Here is a 21,887-nt window from a genome sequence, read left to right on the forward strand (position 1 = left end):
GCCACCACTAGGGGGGAGCTCCATGTATACAGAGATACATAAGATCCTGTCTGCAGCCACCACTAGGGGGAGCTTCCTGTATACAGAGATACATGATAAGATTCTGTCTGGAGTCACCACTAGGGGGAGCTCCCTGTATATAGAGATACATGATGAGATTCTGGCTGCAGTCACCACTAGGGGGAGCTCCCTGTATACAGAGATACATGATAAGATTCTGTCTACAGCCACTAGTAGGGGGAGCTCCCTGTATACAGAGATACATGATAAGATTCTGTCTGCAGCCACCATTAGGGGGAGCTCCCTGTATACAGAGATACATGATAAGATTCTGTCTGCAGCCACCACTAGGGGGAGCTCCCTGTATACAGAGATACATGATAAGATTCTGTCTGCAGCCACCACTATGGGGAGATCCCTGTATACAGAAATATATGATACGATTCTGTCTGCAGCCACCACTAGGGGGAGCTCCCTGTATACAGAGATACATGATAAGATTCTGTCTGCAGCCACCACTAGGGGGAGCTCCCTGTACACAGAGATACATGATGAGATTCTTTCTGCAGCCACCATTAGGGAGAGCTCACTGTATATAGAGATACAGGATAAGATTCTGTCTGTAGTCACCACTAGGAGGAGCTCCCTGTATACAGAGATACAGGATAAGAACCTGTCTGTAGCCACCACTAGGGGGAGCTCCGTGTATACAGAGATACATAAGATTCTGTCTGCGGCCACCAGTAGGGGGAGCTCCCTGTATACAGAGATACATGATGATACAATGTCTGTAGCCACCACTAGGGGGAGCTCCCTGTATACAGAGATACATAAGATTCTGTCTGCAGCCACCAGTAGGGGGAGCTCCCTGTATACAGAGATACATGATAAAATACTGTCTGCAGTCACCACTAGGGGGAGCTCCTTGTATACAGAGATACATGATAAGATCCTGTCTGCAGCCACCACTAGGGGGAGCTCCCTGTATACAGAGATACATAAGATCTTGTCTTCAGCCACCATTAGGAGGAGTTCCCTGTATATAGAGATACATGATGAGATTCTGTCTGCAGCTACCACTAGGGGGAGCTCCCTGTATATAAAGATAAATGATGAGATTCTGTTTGCAGCCACCACTAGGGGGAGCTCCCTGTATATAGAGATAAATGATGAGATTCTGTGTGCAGTCACTACTAGGAGGAGCTCCCTGTATACAGAGATACATGATGAGATTCTGTCTGCAGTCACCACTAGGGGGAGCTCCCTGTATATAAATATACATGATAAGATCCTGTCTGCAGACACCACTAGGGGGAGCTCCCTGTATATAAAGATACATGATAAGATCCTGTCTGCAGCCACCACTAGGGAGAGCTCCCTGTATATAGAGATAAATGATGAGATTCTGTCTGCAGCCACCACTAGGGAGAGCTCCCTATATACAGAGATACATGATAAGATTCTATCTGCAGCCACCACTAGGGGGAGCTCCCTGTATATAGAGATAAATGATGAGATTCCGTCTGCAGCCACCACTAGAGGGAGCTCCCTGTATATAGAGATAAATGATGAGATTCTATTTACAGCCACCACTAGGAGGAGCTCCCTGTATATAGAGATACATGATGAGATTCTGTCTGCAGTCACTACTAGGGGAAGCTCCCTGTATATAGAGATACATGATAAGATCCTGTCTGCAGCCACCACTAGGCGGAGCCCCCTATATACAGAGATACAGGATAAGATGCTGTCTGCAGCCTCCACTAGGGGGAGATCTCTATATACAGAGATACATGATGAGTTCCTGTCTGCAGCCACCACTAGGAGGAGCTCCCTGTATATAGAGATAAATGATGAGATTCTGTCTGCAGCCACCACTAGGGGGAGCTCCCTGTATACAGAGATACATGATAAGATTCTGTCTGCAGCCACCACTAGGGGGAGCTCCCTGTATACAGAGATACATAAGATCCTGTCTGCAGCCACCACTAGGGGGAGCTTCCTGTATACAGAGAGACATGATAAGATTCTGTCTGCAGTCACCACTAGGGGGAGCTCCCTGTATATAGAGATACATGATGAGATTCTGGCTGCAGTCACCACTAGGGGGAGCTCCCTGTATACAGAGATACATGATAAGATTCTGTCTACAGCCACTAGTAGGGGGAGCTCCCTGTATACAGAGATACATGATAAGATTCTGTCTGCAGCCACCAGTAGGGGGAGCTCCCTGTATACAGAGATACATGATAAGAATCTGTCTGCAGCCACCACTAGGGGGAGCTCCCTGTATACAGAGATACATGATAAAATACTGTCTGCAGTCACCACTAAGGGGAGCTCCCTGTATACAGAGATACATGATAAGATCCTGTCTGCAGCCACCACTAGGGGGAGCTCCCTGTACACAGATATACATAAGATCCTGTCTGCAGCCACCATTAGGAGGAGTTCCCTGTATATAGAGATACATGATGAGATTCTGTCTGCAGCCACCACTAGGGGGAGCTCCCTGTATATGAAGATAAATGATGAGATTCTGTCTGCAGCCACCACTAGGGGGAGCTCCCTGTATACAGAGATACATGATAAGATTCTGTCTGCAGCCACCACTAGGGGAGCTCCCTGTATACAGAGATACATAAGATCCTGTCTGCAGCCACCACTAGGGGGAGCTTCCTGTATACAGAGATACATGATAAGATTCTGTCTGCAGTCACCACTAGGGGGAGCTCCCTGTATATAGAGATATATGATGAGATTCTGTCTGCAGTCACCACTAGGGGGAGCTCCCTGTATACAGAGATACATGATAAGATTCTGTCTACAGCCACTAGTAGGGGGAGCTCCCTGTATACAGAGATACATGATAAGATTCTGTCTGCAGCCACCAGTAGGGGGAGCTCCCTGTATACAGAGATACATGATAAGATTCTGTCTGCTGCCACCAGTAGGGGGAGCTCCCTGTATACAGAGATACATGATAAGATTCTGTCTGCAGCCACCAGTAGGGGGAGCTCCCTGTATACAGAGATACATGATAAGATTCTGTCTGCAGCCACCACTAGGGGAAGCTCCCTGTATACAGAGATACATGATAAAATACTGTCTGCAGTCACCACTAAGGGGAGCTCCCTGTATACAGAGATACATGATAAGATCCTGTCTGCAGCCACCACTAGGGGGAGCTCCCTGTACACAGATATACATAAGATCCTGTCTGCAGCCACCATTAGGATGAGTTCCCTGTATGTAGAGATACATGATGAGATTCTGTCTGCAGCCACCACTAGGGGGAGCTCCCTGTATATGAAGATAAATGATGAGATTCTGTCTGCAGCCACCACTAGGGGGAGCTCCCTGTATATGAAGATAAATGATGAGATCCTGTCTGCAGCCACCACTAGGGGGAGCGCCCTATATACAGAGATACAGGATAAGATCCTGTCTGCAGCCTTCACTAGGAGGAGCTCCCTGTATATAGAGATAAATGATGAGATTCTGTCTGCAGCCACCACTAGGGGGAGCTCCCTGTATACAGAGATACATGATAAGATTCTGTCTGCAGCCACCACTAGAGGGAGCTCCCTGTATACAGAGATACATAAGATCCTGTCTGCAGCCACCACTAGGGGGAGCTTCCTGTATACAGAGATACATGATAAGATTCTGTCTGCAGTCACCACTAGGGGGAGCTCCCTATATATAGAGATACATGATGAGATTCTGGCTGCAGTCACCACTAGGGGGAGCTCCCTGTATACAGAGATACATGATAATATTCTGTCTACAGCCACTAGTAGGGGGAGCTCCCTGTATACAGAGATACATGATACATGATAAGATTCTGTCTACAGCCACTAGTAGGGGGAGCTCCCTGTATACAGAGATACATGATAAGATTCTGTCTGCAGCCACCACTAGGGGGAGCTCCCTATATACAGAGATACATGATAAGATTCAGTCTGCAGTCACCACTAGGGGATGCTCCCTGCATACAGAGATACATTATAAGATCCTGTCTGCAGCCACCACTAGGGGGAGCTCCCTGTATATAGAGATACATGATAAGATTCAGTCTGCAGTCACCACTAGGAGAAGCTCCCTGTATACAGAGATACATGATAAGATCCTGTCTGCAGCCACCACTAGGGGGAGCTCCCTGTATATAGAGATACATGATGAGAGTCTGTCTGCAGTCACCACTAGGGCGAGCTCCCTGTATACAGAGATACATGATAAGATTCAGTCTACAGCCACCTGTAGGGGGAGCTCCCTGCATACAGAGATACATGATAAATGCCTGTCTGCAGCCACCACTAGGGGGAGCTCCCTGTATATTGAGATTCATGATAAAATACTGTCTGCAGTCACCGCTAGGGGGAGCTCCCTGTATACAGAGATACATGATAAGATCCTGTCTGCAGCCACCACTAGGGGGAGCTCCCTGTATACAGAGATACATAAGATCCTGTCTGCAGCCACCATTAGGAGGAGTTTCCTGTATATAGAGATACATGATGAGATTCTGTCTGCAGCCACCACTAGGGGGAGCTCCCTGTATATAGAGATAAATGATGAGATTCTGTGTGCAGCCACCTCTAGGAGGAGCTCCCTGTATATAGAGATACATGATGAGATTCTGTCTGCAGTCACCACTAGGGGGAGCTCCTTGTATATAAATATACATGATAAGATCCTGTCTGCAGCCACCACTAGGGGGAGCTCCCTGTATATAAATTTACATGATAAGATCCTGTCTGCAGCCACCACTAGGGAGAGCTCCCTATATACAGAGATACATGATAAGATTCTGTCTGCAGCCACCACTAGGAGGAGCTCCCTGTATATAGAGATAAATGATGAGATTCTGTCTGCAGCCACCACTAGGGGGAGCTCCCTGTATATAGAGATAAATGATGAGATTCTGTTTACAGCCACCACTAGGAGGAGCTCCCTGAGTCCCTGTATATAGAGATACATGATGAGATTCTGTCTGCAGTCACTGCTAGGGGAGGCTCCCTGTATATAGAGATACATGATAAGATTCTGTCTGCAGCCACCACTAGGGGGAGCTCCCTGTATATAAAGATACAGGATAAGATCCTGTCTGCAGCCTCCACTAGGGGGAGCTCTCTATATACAGAGATACATGATGAGTTCCTGTGTGCAGCCACCACTAGGAGGAGCTCCCTGTATATAGAGATAAATGATGAGATTCTGTCTGCAGCCACCACTAGGGGGAGCTCCCTGTATATAGAGATACATGATGAGATTCTGTCTGCAGCCACCACTAGGGGGAGCTCCCTGTATACAGAGATACATGATAATATTCTGTCTGCAGCCACCACTAGGGGGAGCTCCCTGTATACAGAGATACATAAGATCCTGTCTGCAGCCACCACTAGGGGGAGCTTCCTGTATACAGAGATACATGATAAGATTCTGTCTGCAGTCACCACTAGGGGGAGCTCCCTGTATATAGAGATACATGATGAGATTCTGTCTGCAGCCACCACTAGGGGGAGCTCCCTGTATACAGAGATACATGATGAGATTCTGTCTGCAGCCACCACTAGGGGGAGCTCCCTGTATACAGAGATACATGATAAGATTCTGTCTGCAGCCACCACTAGGAGGAGCTCCCTGTATACAGAGATACATGATAAGATTCTGTCTGTAGCCACCACTATGGGGAGCTCCCTGTATACAGAGATACATGATAAGATTCTGTCTGCAGCCTCCACAAGGGGGAGCTCCCTGTATACAGAGATACATTTTGAGATTCTGTCTGCAGCCACCACTAGGGGGAGCTCCCTGTATATAGAGATACATGATAAGATTCTGTCTGCAGCCACCACTATGGGGAGCTCCCTGTATACAGAAATATATGATACGATTCTGTCTGCAGCCACCACTAGGGGGAGCTCCCTGTATACAGAGATACATAAGATCCTGTCTGCAGCCACCACTAGGGGGAGCTCCCTGTATACAGAGATACATGATAAGATTCTGTCTGCAGCCACCACTAGGGGGAGCTCCCTGTATACAGAGATACATGATAAGATTCTGTCTGCAGTCACCACTAGGGGGAGCTCCCTGTATTTAGAGATACATGATGAGATTCTGTCTGCAGTCACCACTAGCAGGAGCTCCTTGTATACAGAGATGCATGATAAGATTCTGTCTACAGCCACCACTAGGGGGAGCTCCCTGTATACAGAGATACATGATAAGATTCTGTCTGCAGCCACCACTAGGGGGAGCTCCCTGTATATAGAGATACATAAGATCCTGTCTGCAGCCACCACTAGGGGGAGCTCTCTGTATACAGAGATACATGATAAGATTCTGTCTGCAGCCACCACTAGGGGGAGCTCCCTGTATACAGAGATACATGATGAGATTCTGTCTGTAGTCACCACTAGGGGGAGCAACCTGTATACAGAGATACATGATGAGATTCTGTCTGCAGCCACCACTAGGGGAGCTCCCTGTATACACAGATACATGATAAGATCCTGTCTGCAGCCACCACTAGGGGGAGCTACCTGTATACAGAAATACATGATAAAATACTGTCTGCAGCCACCACTAGGGGGAGCTCCCTGTATACAGAGATACATGATAGGATCCTGTCTGCAGCCACCACTAGGGGAAGTTTCCTGTATACAGAGATACATGATGAGATTCTGTCTGCAGCCACCACTAGGGGGAGCTCTCTTTATACAGAGATACATGATAAGATCCTGTCTGCAGCCACCACTAGGGGGAGCTCCCTGTATACAGAGATACATGATAAGATTCTGTCTGCAGCCACCACTAGGGGGAGCTCCCTGTATACAGAGATACATGATAGGATCCTGTCTGCAGCCACCACTAGGAGGAGCTTCCTGTATACAGAGATACATGATAAGATCCTGTCTGCAGCCTCCACTAGGGGGAGCTCCCTGTATACAGAGATACATGATGAGATTCTGTCTGCAGTCACCACTAGGGCTAGCTCCCTATATACAGAGATACATGATAAGATTCAGTCTACAGCCACCTGTAGGGGGAGCTCCCTGCATACAGAGATACATGATAAATGCCTGTCTGCAGCCACCACTAGGGGGAGCTCCCTGTATATTGAGATTCATGATAAAATACTGTCTGCAGTCACCGCTAGGGGGAGCTCCCTGTATACAGAGATACATGATAAGATCCTGTCTGCAGCCACCACTAGGGGGAGCTCCCTGTATACAGAGATACATAAGATCCTGTCTGCAGCCACCATTAGGAGGAGTTCCATGTATATAGAGATACATGATGAGATTCTGTCTGCAGCCACCACTAGGGGGAGCTCCCTGTATATAGAGATAAATGATGAGATTCTGTGTGCAGCCACCACTAGGGGGAGCTCCCTGTATATAGAGATACATGATGAGATTCTGTCTGCAGTCACCACTAGGGGGAGCTCCTTGTATATAAATATACATGATAAGATCCTGTCTGCAGCCACCTCTAGGAGGAGCTCCCTGTATATAGAGATACATGATGAGATTCTGTCTGCAGTCACCACTAGGGGGAGCTCCTTGTATATAAATATACATGATAAGATCCTGTCTGCAGCCACCACTAGGGGGAGCTCCCTGTATATAAAGATACATGATAAGATCCTGTCTGCAGCCACCACTAGGGAGAGCTCCCTATATACAGAGATACATGATAAGATTCTGTCTGCAGCCACCACTAGGAGGAGCTCCCTGTATATAGAGATAAATGATGAGATTCTGTCTGCAGCCACCACTAGGGGGAGCTCCCTGTATATAGAGATAAATGATGAGATTCTGTTTACAGCCACCACTAGGAGGAGCTCCCTGAGTCCCTGTATATAGAGATACATGATGAGATTCTGTCTGCAGTCACTGCTAGGGGAGGCTCCCTGTATATAGAGATACATGATAAGATCCTGTCTGCAGCCACCACTAGTGGGAGCTCCCTATATACAGAGATACAGGATAAGATCCTGTCTGCAGCCTCCACTAGGGGGAGCTCTCTATATACAGAGATACATGATGAGTTCCTGTGTGCAGCCACCACTAGGAGGAGCTCCCTGTATATAGAGATAAATGATGAGATTCTGTCTGCAGCCACCACTAGGGGGAGCTCCCTGTATACAGAGATACATGATAAGATTCTGTCTGCAGCCACCACTAGGGGGAGCTTCCTGTATACAGAGATACATAAGATCCTGTCTGCAGCCACCACTAGGGGGAGCTTCCTGTATACAGAGATACATGATAAGATTCTGTCTGCAGTCACCACTAGGGGGAGCTCCCTGTATATAGAGATACATGATGAGATTCTGTCTGCAGCCACCACTAGGGGGAGCTCCCTGTATACAGAGATACATGATGAGATTCTGTCTGCAGCCACCACTAGGGGGAGCTCCCTGTATACAGAGATACATGATAAGATTCTGTCTGCAGCCACCACTAGGAGGAGCTCCCTGTATACAGAGATACATGATAAGATTCTGTCTGTAGCCACCACTATGGGGAGCTCCCTGTATACAGAGATACATGATAAGATTCTGTCTGCAGCCTCCACTAGGGGGAGCTCCCTGTATACAGAGATACATTTTGAGATTCTGTCTGCAGCCACCACTAGGGGGAGCTCCCTGTATATAGAGATACATGATAAGATTCTGTCTGCAGCCACCACTATGGGGAGCTCCCTGTATACAGAAATATATGATACGATTCTGTCTGCAGCCACCACTAGGGGGAGCTCCCTGTATACAGAGATACATAAGATCCTGTCTGCAGCCACCACTAGGGGGAGCTCCCTGTATACAGAGATACATGATAAGATTCTGTCTGCAGTCACCACTAGGGGGAGCTCCCTGTATTTAGAGATACATGATGAGATTCTGTCTGCAGTCACCACTAGCAGGAGCTCCTTGTATACAGAGATGCATGATAAGATTCTGTCTACAGCCACCACTAGGGGGAGCTCCCTGTATACAGAGATACATGATAAGATTCTGTCTGCAGCCACCACTAGGGGGAGCTCCCTGTATATAGAGATACATAAGATCCTGTCTGCAGCCACCACTAGGGGGAGCTCCCTGTATACAGAGATACATGATGAGATTCTGTCTGTAGTCACCACTAGGGGGAGCAACCTGTATACAGAGATACATGATGAGATTCTTTCTGCAGCCACCACTAGGGGGAGCTCCCTGTATACACAGATACATGATAAGATCCTGTCTGCAGCCACCACTAGGGGGAGCTACCTGTATACAGAAATACATGATAAAATACTGTCTGCAGCCACCACTAGGGGGAGCTCCCTGTATACAGAGATACATGATAGGATCCTGTCTGCAGCCACCACTAGGGGAAGTTTCCTGTATACAGAGATACATGATGAGATTCTGTCTGCAGCCACCACTAGGGGGAGCTCTCTTTATACAGAGATACATGATAAGATCCTGTCTGCAGCCACCACTAGGGGGAGCTCCCTGTATACAGAGATACATGATAAGATTCTGTCTGCAGCCACCACTAGGGGGAGCTCCCTGTATACAGAGATACATGATAACATGCTGTCTGCAGCCACCAGTAGGGGGAGCTCCCTGTATACAGAGATACATGATAAGATTCTGTCTGCAGCCACCACTAGGGGGAGCGACAAACAGTATGCAATAGGCTTATCAGCTCCCTCTAGTGGAGGCTGCAGATATTTTTATCATGTAGCTTTATGCGTATGCAAAGGAGTTGGATTTCTGTAAAACAAAACCAAATCCCTGACAGCTATAAAGAAATAACGTGAAATTCCCCGTAAATGTCAGCACTTTTTTTTCTCAGTTGGGTATATGAAATGATCGTCTTGTTGCCTACACCACCTTGTCGAGATCAATTTATCCCAAGACTCGGAAAATCGAAACGAGACAAATTTTCAAAGTAGTTTCCAGTGGTATTCGGCTCGCCAGTGTTTATCTCATAAGCATTCCCTCGGGGACGGCACCTATAAGCCGATGTTCGCAGCTCCTCTTTGACAGCACATATGTTTGGATGAAAGCTGTAGGCTGATTTGCATGTGTATGGTGAATTTAATGGAAGCCACCGCTGTGTCAGCACTGCCGCTTTCCCCACAATGCCTACGGAAACGCTTACTTTCAGCAGGCGGCAATATTAAGTCTGTATTAAGTGTGACTGCAATTTAGTCAAAGTTTCATTTCTTCTGATTCCAGTTTCCTAGACTATATATGAAAATATATAGGGGCTTTCTTGTCAACAGGTCCCCTTTAAATTTGAGTACCTTACCAGCCAGGGCCAAAACTAGGCAAATAAGGGGCTAAATAGCAACCTGGGGGCTGCACTCCACCTGCCACCCACCACTCTTTGCATGGTAACTACAACTGTTCAATAGGAAATGATGGGCAAACACGGTTCCCAACGTGGTGCCCTTTAGTTTACAAAGCTATAAATGCGCAGGTTCGTTTTTTCCTTTTTTTTGTAAACGATCCCAACAAGTTTCAGGCCCTTTATGTAAACCCTTTCTAAAAATGTATGTTCCTGTCGAGTGTGGGCGCATTTTTGATCAGGATTGATCAGCAATGAGGGTAAGTTAGAATTAAATTCCCCATCTAGACCCTCTAAATTTATGGTAAGGGTCTGAAAGTCCACTTAAAGTGGTTGTCCCTTGTATTTTTTATACGTGAATGCATGTTTTTGGGGCTAAAATTAAATTTTGCAGTTAGGTTAGATTAAAAATTCTCCATTGTTTGGCTTTTACTGACTCTTTGTATCCCACCAAATTCAACTTTGATGTGGTCTGTGCAGAGCGAAGCTTAGAAAAAGAAGTTTTCCCACCGCGATGACAGATTTTAAGATTTTATTTCCCTTTTTTCCTTGTAGGCCTCTGCCGTAGCTCCAGCAAATTATCAAGTCTGAGCGTCCCCTGCTCCTTGCCAAGTCCCCAGCCGAGCCAGATCATCTGCGAGCTCCAGAACTGCGCTTACTGCGCCAATCTCCTGGAAAATCCAGATCAGGAGCTCAGCGACTCTGACAGCTGCGAGTCGGACACAAACGGAGTTTATGAGTTCACCCAGGACTTGAGGCATGGAGACCAAAGAGACCACGTCCAGAAAGCGAAGACGTTCAGGAAGAAAGAGAAAGAGGTGAACAAGATTTGCAAACTCTGGGAAGAATTCACCAACCGGCTGAAAAGGATCGTGGATAGCAAGTACTTCAACCGGGGGATCATGATCGCCATCTTGATTAATACCCTCAGTATGGGCATCGAGTATCATGAGCAGGTAGGTGAAGGTCTATGAGCTTTGAAGTCGGTTGTCATCAAGACTTCAGATTAGGTTTGTGTGACTGCCCCTTAACGGGGTTAGTCCACTGGACAGGTGATAAAAGGATGATTGCTGGGGAGGAGCACTGTTGGGACCCTCGCTGGCCAGTGGTCACTTATGCTCGCTATTACTCCATTTAAAGTCTATAGGATTGACAGAGTTGGCCAAGTACAGTCCCATAGAGGATGAATGGAGTGGTAGTGTCCATCTGGACCCAAGACCCTTCTGATCAATGGCAGTCCCTACTGTGGGACCCCCAACGATCAGACATTTATCGATGGACCAAACCCTTTTAAAGTCATCATGCAGGTCCTGAAACCAAACAAGCCTTTTATTTTGTTGGACACTGTAAGATGATGGATGTAGGACCTTACAAACTGGTCTGTGGAGAGCAAAACCAGGTCCTAATTTTTATCAATCTGCCTGGTTTTCCAAATTGCTGGTCCATAATGGTGAAATTGACTTGGTTACTAATGCGTTCAGTTGATCGTCATTGTAGGAGGACTCGCAAAGGGTTGAGATAAGAATTGACCATGTCTATTTTTTCATTCTCAATCAATCAATCTCATATCAGCTCTGTAAGGTCACGGAGAATCCATATTGTGTTTTTGGACCCAGTAGAACCACTTACCCAAGTCAAGAAGCGAAAATTCTTTGTGGCCCTTTTGACCCCTCTATGTCATTGGAGCACAGTAGTATGAGGATCCCACCAAAAACTAAGTTCTCATATCTCAGCCTTCCGGAGAGCGGAGGTTGGTTATTGAGGGTAACTACACCAATTTTTAGACCTCAATTTTGGTTCAATTTTTCAGCAATGGTTAACAATTCAAATAATGTCATGGTCTTTTTGGTTTTCTTGAGATTTCTAGTAGTATGAAGGGTTAGACGAGGACATGGACTTGAGGATTCCTTAGCGTCACACATGGTCACACTAGAGCCTTTAATTTGTGCTAAATGTCATAGAAATTTGCTGCAATTATATTGTGCAGACATCTCACTATTTACAGCCCGTTTCGGGTCCTAAGCAAGTTCCATGGACTGCAAACACTAATTAGGACATTTCGGGATCCTGCTCGTTAAGAGAAGCGCCGATACCTCAAAGGTTAATTGGCTTTTCTTTATCCGGATGCCAGAAAATGAAGATGAGCAGGAAACAGTCAAGGCTTTCGAGGCTTCAGAAGGCGAGTCGCGCTCTGTGTTGTGGCTTCCGACAAATTCAATCAACATTTTGTAGATTTAAAAAAAAAAAAAAACCTCTGCTACGACAAGGGCTTTATTCGGTCGGATGGATATTTTGCATATTGGCACTTCCTGCGGAGCCTCCACGGTGATCCGCTCGTCTTAGAAGCGCGTCCGTCCCACTGCACATTATCAATTCACGGTGTCTTCCGCTTTCCTCTTGCACTTCCTCGCAGCTGAGTCTTTTAGACATATACAAAAGAAAAGAATACAAAGATATGTAAAGGAAGTAATAAGGATGGTAAATAATATAAAATATTTCTATTTCAGATAATAGAAAAAAAATATGTATATATATATATTATTATCTGGTGACTACGTCAAGGGGGGGCTAAAATATTAGCAAGTCTACAATACTGTTCTGTGGGGTGATCCCGGTATACTGCAGGTCTTGTGGGGTGCTCCTGGTAAACGGCGGGTCTTATGGGGTGTTCCCGGTATACGGCGGGTCTTGTGGGGTGTCCCCGGTATACGGCGGGTCTTGTGGGGTGTTCCCTGTATACGGCAGGTCTCGTGGGGTGTTCCCGGTATACGGCGGGTCTTGAGGTGTGTTCCCGGTATACGGCAGGTCTTGTGGGGTGTTCCCTGTATACAGCGGGTCTTGTGGGGTGTTCCCAGTATACGGCAGGTCTTGTGGGCTGTTCCCAGTATACGGCAGGTCTTGTGGGGTGTTCCCAGTATACGGCAGGTCTTGTGGGGTGTTCCTTGTATACAGCGGGTCTTGTGGGGTGTTCCCAGTATACGGCAGGTCTTGTGGGCTGTTCCCAGTATACGGCAGGTCTTGTGGGGTGTTCCCGGTATACGGCAGGTCTTGTGGGGTGTTCCCAGTATACGGCAGGTCTTGTGGGGTGTTCCCGGTATACGGCAGGTCTTGTGGGGTGTTCCCAGTATACGGCAGGTCTTGTGGGGTGTTCCCAGTATACGGCAGGTCTTGTGGGGTGTTCCCAGTATACGGCAGGTCTTGTGGGGTGTTCCCAGTATACGGCAGGTCTTGTGGGGTGTTCTCGGTATACGGCAGGTCTTGTGGGGTGTTCCCGGTATACGGCAGGTCTTGTGGTGTGTTCCCGGTATACGGCAGGTCTTGTGGGGTGTTCCCAGTATACGGCAGGTCTTGTGGGGTGTTCTCGGTATACGGCAGGTCTTGTGGGGTGTTCCCGGTATACGGCAGGTCTTGTGGTGTGTTCCCGGTATACGGCAGGTCTTGTGGGGTGTTCTCGGTATACGGCAGGTCTTGTGGGGTGTTCCCAGTATACGGCAGGTCTTGTGGGGTGTTCCCAGTATACGGCAGGTCTTGTGGGGTTTTCCTATGTAGTAGCTGCCAAAAGTATCCAAATAAGTTTAACTGGTGACATGGACATGGCCTCCCATTGATACTGGTAGGGATTGAAGTCTGGCTGTTTGCAGGATAATGGTCGGCCAGGAATGGTCTGAGGAACATGACACAGAGTTTAAGGTGAGGTCTTGTCCTCCATCCCCAGATCGGTGGAGACCACACCTCAGAAGTTAACGACCTCCGGCTAAGGTATCGGTGGCAGATAGCACAGGACGTCTCCAACGGTCTTGTAGAGTACAGGCCTTAGGGCGTATTGGCAGCAGAAGGAGATGTACACAATATTAGGTGATTTTAATGTAACGACTAATTGGTGCATATTGTATGTGTATAGGACATCCACATGAGCCGTTTGATACCAGCAATGCAAAATTCTCCTTAGGCAGAAGGCTTTCGCAGTGGAGGTGACAGGGAGACAGCGGCGGTGGTCTTTGTACCTTTCATTATAAGGCTGAGCATCTTTTGGTATATACAATAAATATCCTTGTGCTAGAAGATGAGCACGGCTAATGGGCCGGCAGCCTTGTAAAAATCCCCATTGTTCGCTGAGCCGCTTTCACACACAGCTTGGCTTCCGCCAAAGAAAAATAGGAATATTTTATTAAAATGCTAATGAAAGATTTAGCTTTTAAGTGCAAATAAGAAGCGACGTTTCTCCCGGCTTTTCCCTGCGCTTGGCCCGATGGTTTTGTATATTGATGCGGAAGTCTTTTGATGGGGCCTCCTCTTCGAAGGAATCCAGGCACAGAATCTAAATGAGCGTATTGTTTGAGGAGGTGCCCACGTCTTTCCTTAGAAGATAAACTCTTCCCTTGTGCCACGGAAATTCATTCCAGACCCCCAGACCGGTCCTATGGCTGCAGTACGGCGTCAGATTGGCCTTTATCTGCTGGGAAATTGCGTAATCCTTCAATATATATATGTGGAGCACATGCAGAGAATGTACAATGATGACAGGAGTATGTCATCGATCGAAGCTTCTTGGATGACCATGCTGCCAAACTGGCCAAGACTTGGGGGAGGTCTGGGTTGGGCACTGATGGCCAACAATCAATCATAATTCTTTATAGGATCTATAGATATGCTAGCCAAAAATGTTTTTCTATAACTTTGCCCTCCTTCCTTTTTCAGGCTCAGCCAAGCCCTTTCCCCACCCCCTGGTTGGTGCAGTCCCTATTGATGGAGCTTCTGGGCATCCAGACCTTGAGGGTTCACAAAGAAAAGGGAGGCCATAGACAAACATCTAGTTTTCATACCCTAAAACTGCCCTGGTAGCACCCCTTCCCACCAAAACCTTTCCGCTTCCCCTGATTGGGGCACTCTCTATTGATCCTTGAGGGTTCACAAACAAAAGGGAGGCCTTAGGCAATCGTCTAGTTTTCGTCCCCCAAAACTACCCTGGTAACACCCCTTTCCGCCAAAACCTTTTGATTGGGGGACTCTCTATTGATGGCGCTCCTGGGCAACAAGTTCTTGAGGATTCACAAAGAAAAGGGAGGCCATAGGCAATTGCCTAGTTTTCGTCCCGTAAAATAGCCCTGGTAGCACCACTTCCCACCAAACCCTTTCCCCACCCCCTGATTGGGACATTCTCTATTGAGGGACCTCCAGGGCATTGAGTCCTTGAGGATTCACAAGGAAAAGAGAGGCCATAGGCAATTGAATAGTTTTCATCCCCTAAAGCTGCCCTTTCCCCACCCCCTGATTGGGGCACTCTCTATTGATGGAGTGCCAGGGGATCCAGTCCTCCCCTAAAACTGCCCTGGTAGCACCCCTTCCCTCCATGCCATGCCATTTTATGTACGAGAGCTGGTTGGGATGTATGTCTTGCTGTCTCCTTGTTGATATGATCTATTGGGGTGTATAGCTGTCATAGAGGGAGGTCCCCCACTTTGAACCCTTTCTACAAGCCAGGAGCAGCCCTCATTCTGGTAAATTTAACCCATTCATTTAGAATGGACACCATGTAATACTACGTTTTCCCTGCAACCAGTGAAAGCAAACAGAAATGCCAGGATTACTGTGGCTTCCTCCAGTCAAAATCAATTATTTTTGCCAGGAGCGAAACCCAGGGTAATCAGTGGATCGACTTGGTGGCTGAATCTGAAAGAAATTGTTTCGGGGCTCCCTCTAGTGGTGGCTCCTCCAGGCAGTCCTCTATGTAAAAGATTTGGATAAAGCTTATTCCTACTCTATAAATATATATATCAAGAAAATATTCAACGCAGAACGTTACTGGTTTTTATCCCGTGCGTGAGAATAATAAAGAAAAAGCAATTAGGAAAGCAAATATAGGTAGAAAAGAAAACAAACCCCGACTAAGCGCTATCTATTATCCAGCAGGCGAAACAATGACTATATGGTTCTTATTAGATCGCGGTGGCCGCTAAGCTGGAGGGATTGATTTAGACGTGGGCTGGTATTGATTCCTGGAGCGGGAGTGGGAGTCCGCAGACTATCTCATCTTGAAACACGTAACTCACATGGTCGCCTGTTGAATGTTTGCTGCTGGGTAAACATGGCATTTTAATCTGCTGCCATCATATGAGGCGTTCAACGCGGCCACGAGTTGTGAATCAGGATAATTTACAGGTGAACACATCCCATCTGCCCATTATTGCTGCTCACGTTTTAGCTACTACTTCTCTATTACAGTAATTGTTATAGGGGTATTCTCATCTTATATCGCTAGGATCTCCGGTCACTTTATGAGTGTTAAAGGGGTTATTCCCATTTTTACAAATGGGTATAGTCGGATAGTTCTTGCAAAGACAAGCAATTTTGCAATTTACTGCTTGTTAAAATGTTCAGTCGTTCTTGAGATATTAGCACTTTTCTTATGTTCACATCTCGTTGCCTAGGAGACCGACCACCACTGCTGTCTAACTTGTAAGCAAAAGAATAGTGTTAATATCTCAAGAACGGCTAAAAATTATAAAAAGCTGTAAATTGCAAAAGTGCTTGTTTTTACAAGCTCTATCCAATAATCTCTATCTTTGAAGACAGGAGTGAACCTTTAAGTGATTGACACCCTGAGAAGGAAGAGGCTGCAGCTCCTATTTACTGTTTTTTCCACCTGGCTGTGCAGGAGATTGCCGCTTGAAGTTTCCTTGCACAGCACAAAGCCAGGGCACCAAAGTTCACAGAAATGTAATTGTCCGGATCGGCGGGGGTCCGAGAGGTCCTCCCCTTATAAGATCAGCAGGGGCTAAAAAAAAAATTTGATCGGCTGCAGATCAAGTGTTCAGCTGAAAATTTCCATTTTCACTTTGCAGCTGTGGTTTTTCATCCAACAGCGTTTCCATTTCTTGTGGATTTACACTTAAATCCACAACCAGTCGGTTTATGTTGTGGACTGGTCCCATTATTTTTACCTTTAAGTTTATTGGAGAGGTTAAAATTTGCATCAAAACCCGACTTTCGCAGGTGATTTTGTTGTGGATCTGCAGCAAATCCAGAAAAATTAAAAAATTGGAACCTCCCTGCGACATTGAATAATACGGCTATGAAAAATTTGGCACTTTTGCTAAAAAAGGCCCATACATGTCTACAGGCTTGTGTGAAGCTCAGACCAAAAAAATGGATTGGATTTATGCAAAACCTACCCAAAGTGGGCGTTTTGGGGGCATACCTTTGGGTTGAGAGCCCAATGTTTGGGGGTTTTATTCCCACAAGGACATCCACAAATAATCTGCACCAAAGAGCAAAGGTGGCGAGTCCTGTAGGATCCTTCTCTAATAAGCCAAGAGGACCACTTTAATTAAAGGGAATCTATCAGCAGGTTTTTACTATGAAATCTAAGATCAGCATAATGTAGGGGCTGAGACCCTGATTCCAGTGATGTCTCACTCATTGGCCTGTGTGTTGGCGTTTCTATAAAATCAGTGTTTTATCAGAAGGAGATTATCACTACAGGACTAGGTGTCTCGTGCCTCCTGGTCAACTGCTCTGTGTAACCACGCCCCCACCACTGATTGGTACAGAAAGCAGCCAATCAGTGGTGTGGGCTGGGTTATTTGGGGCTCAGCATTCAGAGAACTTCTATATCTGCAGCAGAGAAAGCAGGGATTGTATCAAAATAACAGCAAGAAGCCCTGCAAGTGGCACATCGCTGGAATCAGGGTCTCAGCCCCTACATCATGCTACTGTCAGATTTGATAGCAAAAACATGGTAACAGATTCCCTTTAAATACAGTATACCCTCGCATTTTAGTGGGTGCCCTTGAAGCTCCTTTGCTTAGTTCTGATGTTGTAGCTATGGGACGGTATATGGAAAGCTGCAAGACTACCGCCATGCACTGTAATGTGGGCCAGTAGTGAGAAGACGCGTGATTTGGAGGGTAACGGGAGAATAAGGCAGGTTTGTCTATATTGCTGTGCATCCCATATGTCCGTGTGTATCACCCAGCGGCAGCCACTTATTGCCCGGGCGAGAGGGTCCTTCATGTTTTGCTGTTGGATAGCGATGATGGACGACATCCATACGACACGGCGGTTTTGCGTTTGCAGCGAAATCTCCTAAGTAGCCAAATTACGAGCAGAAACAGATTGCGTTCATCCTCATCTATAATGCCAGGGGGCTCCGGCGTCGTGCACAAATTTGGATTAATAACTCTTGTTTACCACCGACGGCTAGACATGAGTCACCACGACTGGCTCAGTTCTACGCCATAAGATGTAGGACTAACCCCCCCCCCAAAAAAAAAAAATGAACAGATGTTTGGAAAACATTGTTGGGGGGTGGTAGGTCCAAACTTTTATGAAGATGATGACAAGTAGGAATGAAGACTTCGGTGGCAATCAGCGCGAATAGAGAACATCTGTGGACATCTCACTTTTCCCGGCTTTTGGGAATCTAAAAAATCCCTAATTAATGAGTTCTTCTCTAGTCGGTGATAAGCTTCTCGCACAGATACAGCTAAGCCCCCCTCCACATTCATTTCATATACAAATCTATGCTGAACGTCTGCAATCACAATAGGCCTCGGAGTGCAGTCTGGAGGCGCTCCGCGTTGTTCTTCTCGTCCAGATGGATTCTGCTTCCTGCTTTAACATAGGCAGATTAACTCCTGCCGGGCGTCCTGTATCCTGATGTAGGATGTCGGACTTCCTGGGACTCGGAAGGTTCAGTTGTTCGAGGAAGGGAGAGTTCTGTCCTTGATGTTGTCAAGATCGGCATTCTAGACTTCAGACTTCAGAGTAGCGTCCTACAGGATAAGCAGAGCTGCAGTATAAAGCAATAGGGTAGAGATAAGGTAACAAACTGAGCTTCTAATAAGGCAGTAAGCGGATGTCAGACTACCTTAGACTCACAGTAGACAAAACAGCTAAGATAGACTCATTAGCTAGGTGCTAAAGAGAAGTCGTACATATAACAGGGGGAAAATGTAGCATGTGTAAGAAGACAGGTGGTAAGGTCCTGGATGGCAGGTATGTGTTACTGAGATGGATTTTTATTTTGAATGGATTTTGGGTCCGGGATCTAAGAACAAGCAAAAGAGCCTAGGTGGGAAAGGTCGCTCCCATACTCCAGTCTGGATTTTACTGGCCTAATAAAATACACCTGGTCCAGCTCAGGTAGGAGGAGTATGCTGAGGCTGGAGAAAGAAGGAGCTGGTGGATAGTTTTTAATGCAGCCTGAGAGGTTCTTGTAATATCAAGTTCGTGAGATCATTTGATTTACTTTGCCTTCTCCAGAGAGAGGATTGTTTTGTTATTTATTTGTGATGAAGAAAGGACGGTTTCATTTTGAAGCTGTAATGTTTATGAAGAACAATAAACTTTATTCTATTTTGATACAAAAACCTTGTGCCTGTGCATATCCAAGCGGCTACCAGAGAGCTGAAACCCCTACACATGGTATAAAGAAGGTGGTCTTCTTCTTTACACCCTCAGCTCAATATTTCTGATTTGGTCTAGATATAGTTCTAATGATAAAGTTGGCCATAGTAAATTTTGCTGATACTGTGGGACTGGTCGACTATCGTATGCACATGGGAACCTCTGACTCCCTCCTGATGAAGGATGTTGGGCTAGAGGAGTTCCCACTGGAGATACTGTATGTCACCACCAGAGTTGTCTTGACCACCTGCAGCTTATCCCACTCTTCTCATTATAAACACATGCATGCTCAGATGTGCTGAGCGTGCACGCATGTAGCGGGCTTCGGAGAAAGGAGAAATATCTGTTGACTGACGATCTATCAAAGACTTAAGAGCCCCTTCAGGCTGCAATAAATTGGTTACTTATCTTCCTGATCAGATGGCATTTTGGGGACAAGTGGGTCACATTTCCATGCAGTCCTAACTCTACATGGATAGAGGGAGTATCCAGTAAAGGAATTTGGGTGGGCTACATGTCTTCAACTCCTTGTTTGGTACTTTGGGCGCCAATCAATGATATCTGTCACCCTCTATATAATCTCTATAGGACATAGTATAAATATCCTTAAAATAATCCTGAGAGAGAAAAATGACACTATTCTGTCAGTAAAGTCAGAGTTAGAGTGTCTTGTGCTCTTCCCAGAGGACTCGAAAGCCTATTGATTTAACTTAGTATTGTGTAATACCTTCTTCCTCCTATGGTGGCGCTGCAGGATAGTTGAGCAGTGCGTACATTATATAACCAATCAATGGGAATCCCGCCAGTAGGGTATCAGCTTATCATCAAAAGAAGCTTCTAACAAAAAAAAAATTGAGCTCCCCTTTTTAGGAAAAGCCTCTGCTGGTGACGAGTTCCCTTTCATGAACGATGGATGACATAAAAAATATCAAAATAGCTTCAGAATTAAACATTGCGCCTTTCATCGTGTCATGTAATTGCAAAATCCGATTAGCCTAATAAAAGCGACATTATACACCAGTCGGAATAATTTCCAAATCCCGGGAAGCTTTTCATTGTCTCTCATCCGCCATATCATCCTCCGTCGGAGCCTCAGTCACCCGGACATAATGCACAGTGGTCAGGTTCCTAAACATGTCATTACAAGTCAATCATGGCTCTGACAATCACCCGTCTCTCCCCACCACCCATCGGGCATCATTTCTGGACTTCTTCATTAGCCATGGCTGGCTCGCCGTAGTAGCAGTCATTAGAACAAGTGCTTGCTCTGTTGAACACTCGGGCAAATCTAATCCTATGAAATGAGAAACTTGTTTGTGTCTCTGTTCCGGGAGACGAATAACCGGTAGGGTCATCTCCGTCGCGAGTCTCATTATTATTTTAACCCTTAGTCTGGCAGTCAATCGGGACTAAGGTAATTACCAGCAAAACCGTCTATTAACGTCGTTACCTGGCATTTATTCTTCCTTCGGAAGAGACACCTGTTGCCCTTTTTTTTTTTTTGCCTTCCCCATAAATAAAACCGCCACTCCACATAAGCACGTCGTTTACATTCATATATGGTGATGTATGGAAATTAATATTGTTCCTCACAGAAGACTTTTTTTTAGAGATGGGAACAGACTTCACCGTGTCGGAGAACGCTTTTGGATCCAACACCCACACACCTAGAATTTTTCTTTCTACTAATGGGTTTGCTCTTTACGCTGTCCCTCAAATGAGGTGACTTCGTTTAATTTAAGATCACAAATGTAAGCGAAGGTTTCCGTGGAAGTCAAGGTCTACGACAAAGACGAACAACGGAACGAAAAAAGGGAGAGAAGTTTCTGGTTGAAGGGTGTTTATGGCTGCGGGCAAAATTCAATCATTATAACCCTCGAAACGAAGCAACATAAGTTATTTATGAGGCCAGGAGATAGACAATGTTTGCGTGGTCGCATGGGGCTCCTAGACGTTAATATTCCTTTTCATCTCCTAACTTGATCTACATGACACAGTACATAATTCAAAGCTGGGATTCTTCATGAAGTAATTTTTTTGGCTTTCTTAAAAAAATGTTGAGAATGAGGGCGACAGAGATCCTGAGGATCGGGACTAGACCATGTTGACTTTTCATATATCAGG

The 21,887-nt window shown here is 46.1% G+C and overlaps 1 protein-coding gene across 3 annotated transcripts in view; it reads left to right on the forward strand.

The window, feature by feature from the left end:
* Positions 1–21,887, forward strand: part of CACNA1H (calcium voltage-gated channel subunit alpha1 H) — a 606,200-nt gene that overhangs the window by 468,401 nt on the left and 115,912 nt on the right. For all 3 annotated transcript variants that reach the window (XM_073648442.1, XM_073648440.1, XM_073648441.1), the window contains exon 10: positions 10,911–11,311. In XM_073648442.1, the coding sequence (XP_073504543.1) occupies positions 10,911–11,311 (401 nt within the window). The remainder of the gene's footprint in view (positions 1–10,910; positions 11,312–21,887) is intronic.

Source organism: Phyllobates terribilis, unplaced genomic scaffold (genome assembly GCF_046119375.1).
Source record: "Phyllobates terribilis strain yellow unplaced genomic scaffold, ASM4611937v1 Scaffold_9__5_contigs__length_417890890, whole genome shotgun sequence".
Lineage (NCBI taxonomy): Eukaryota > Metazoa > Chordata > Amphibia > Anura > Dendrobatidae > Phyllobates > Phyllobates terribilis.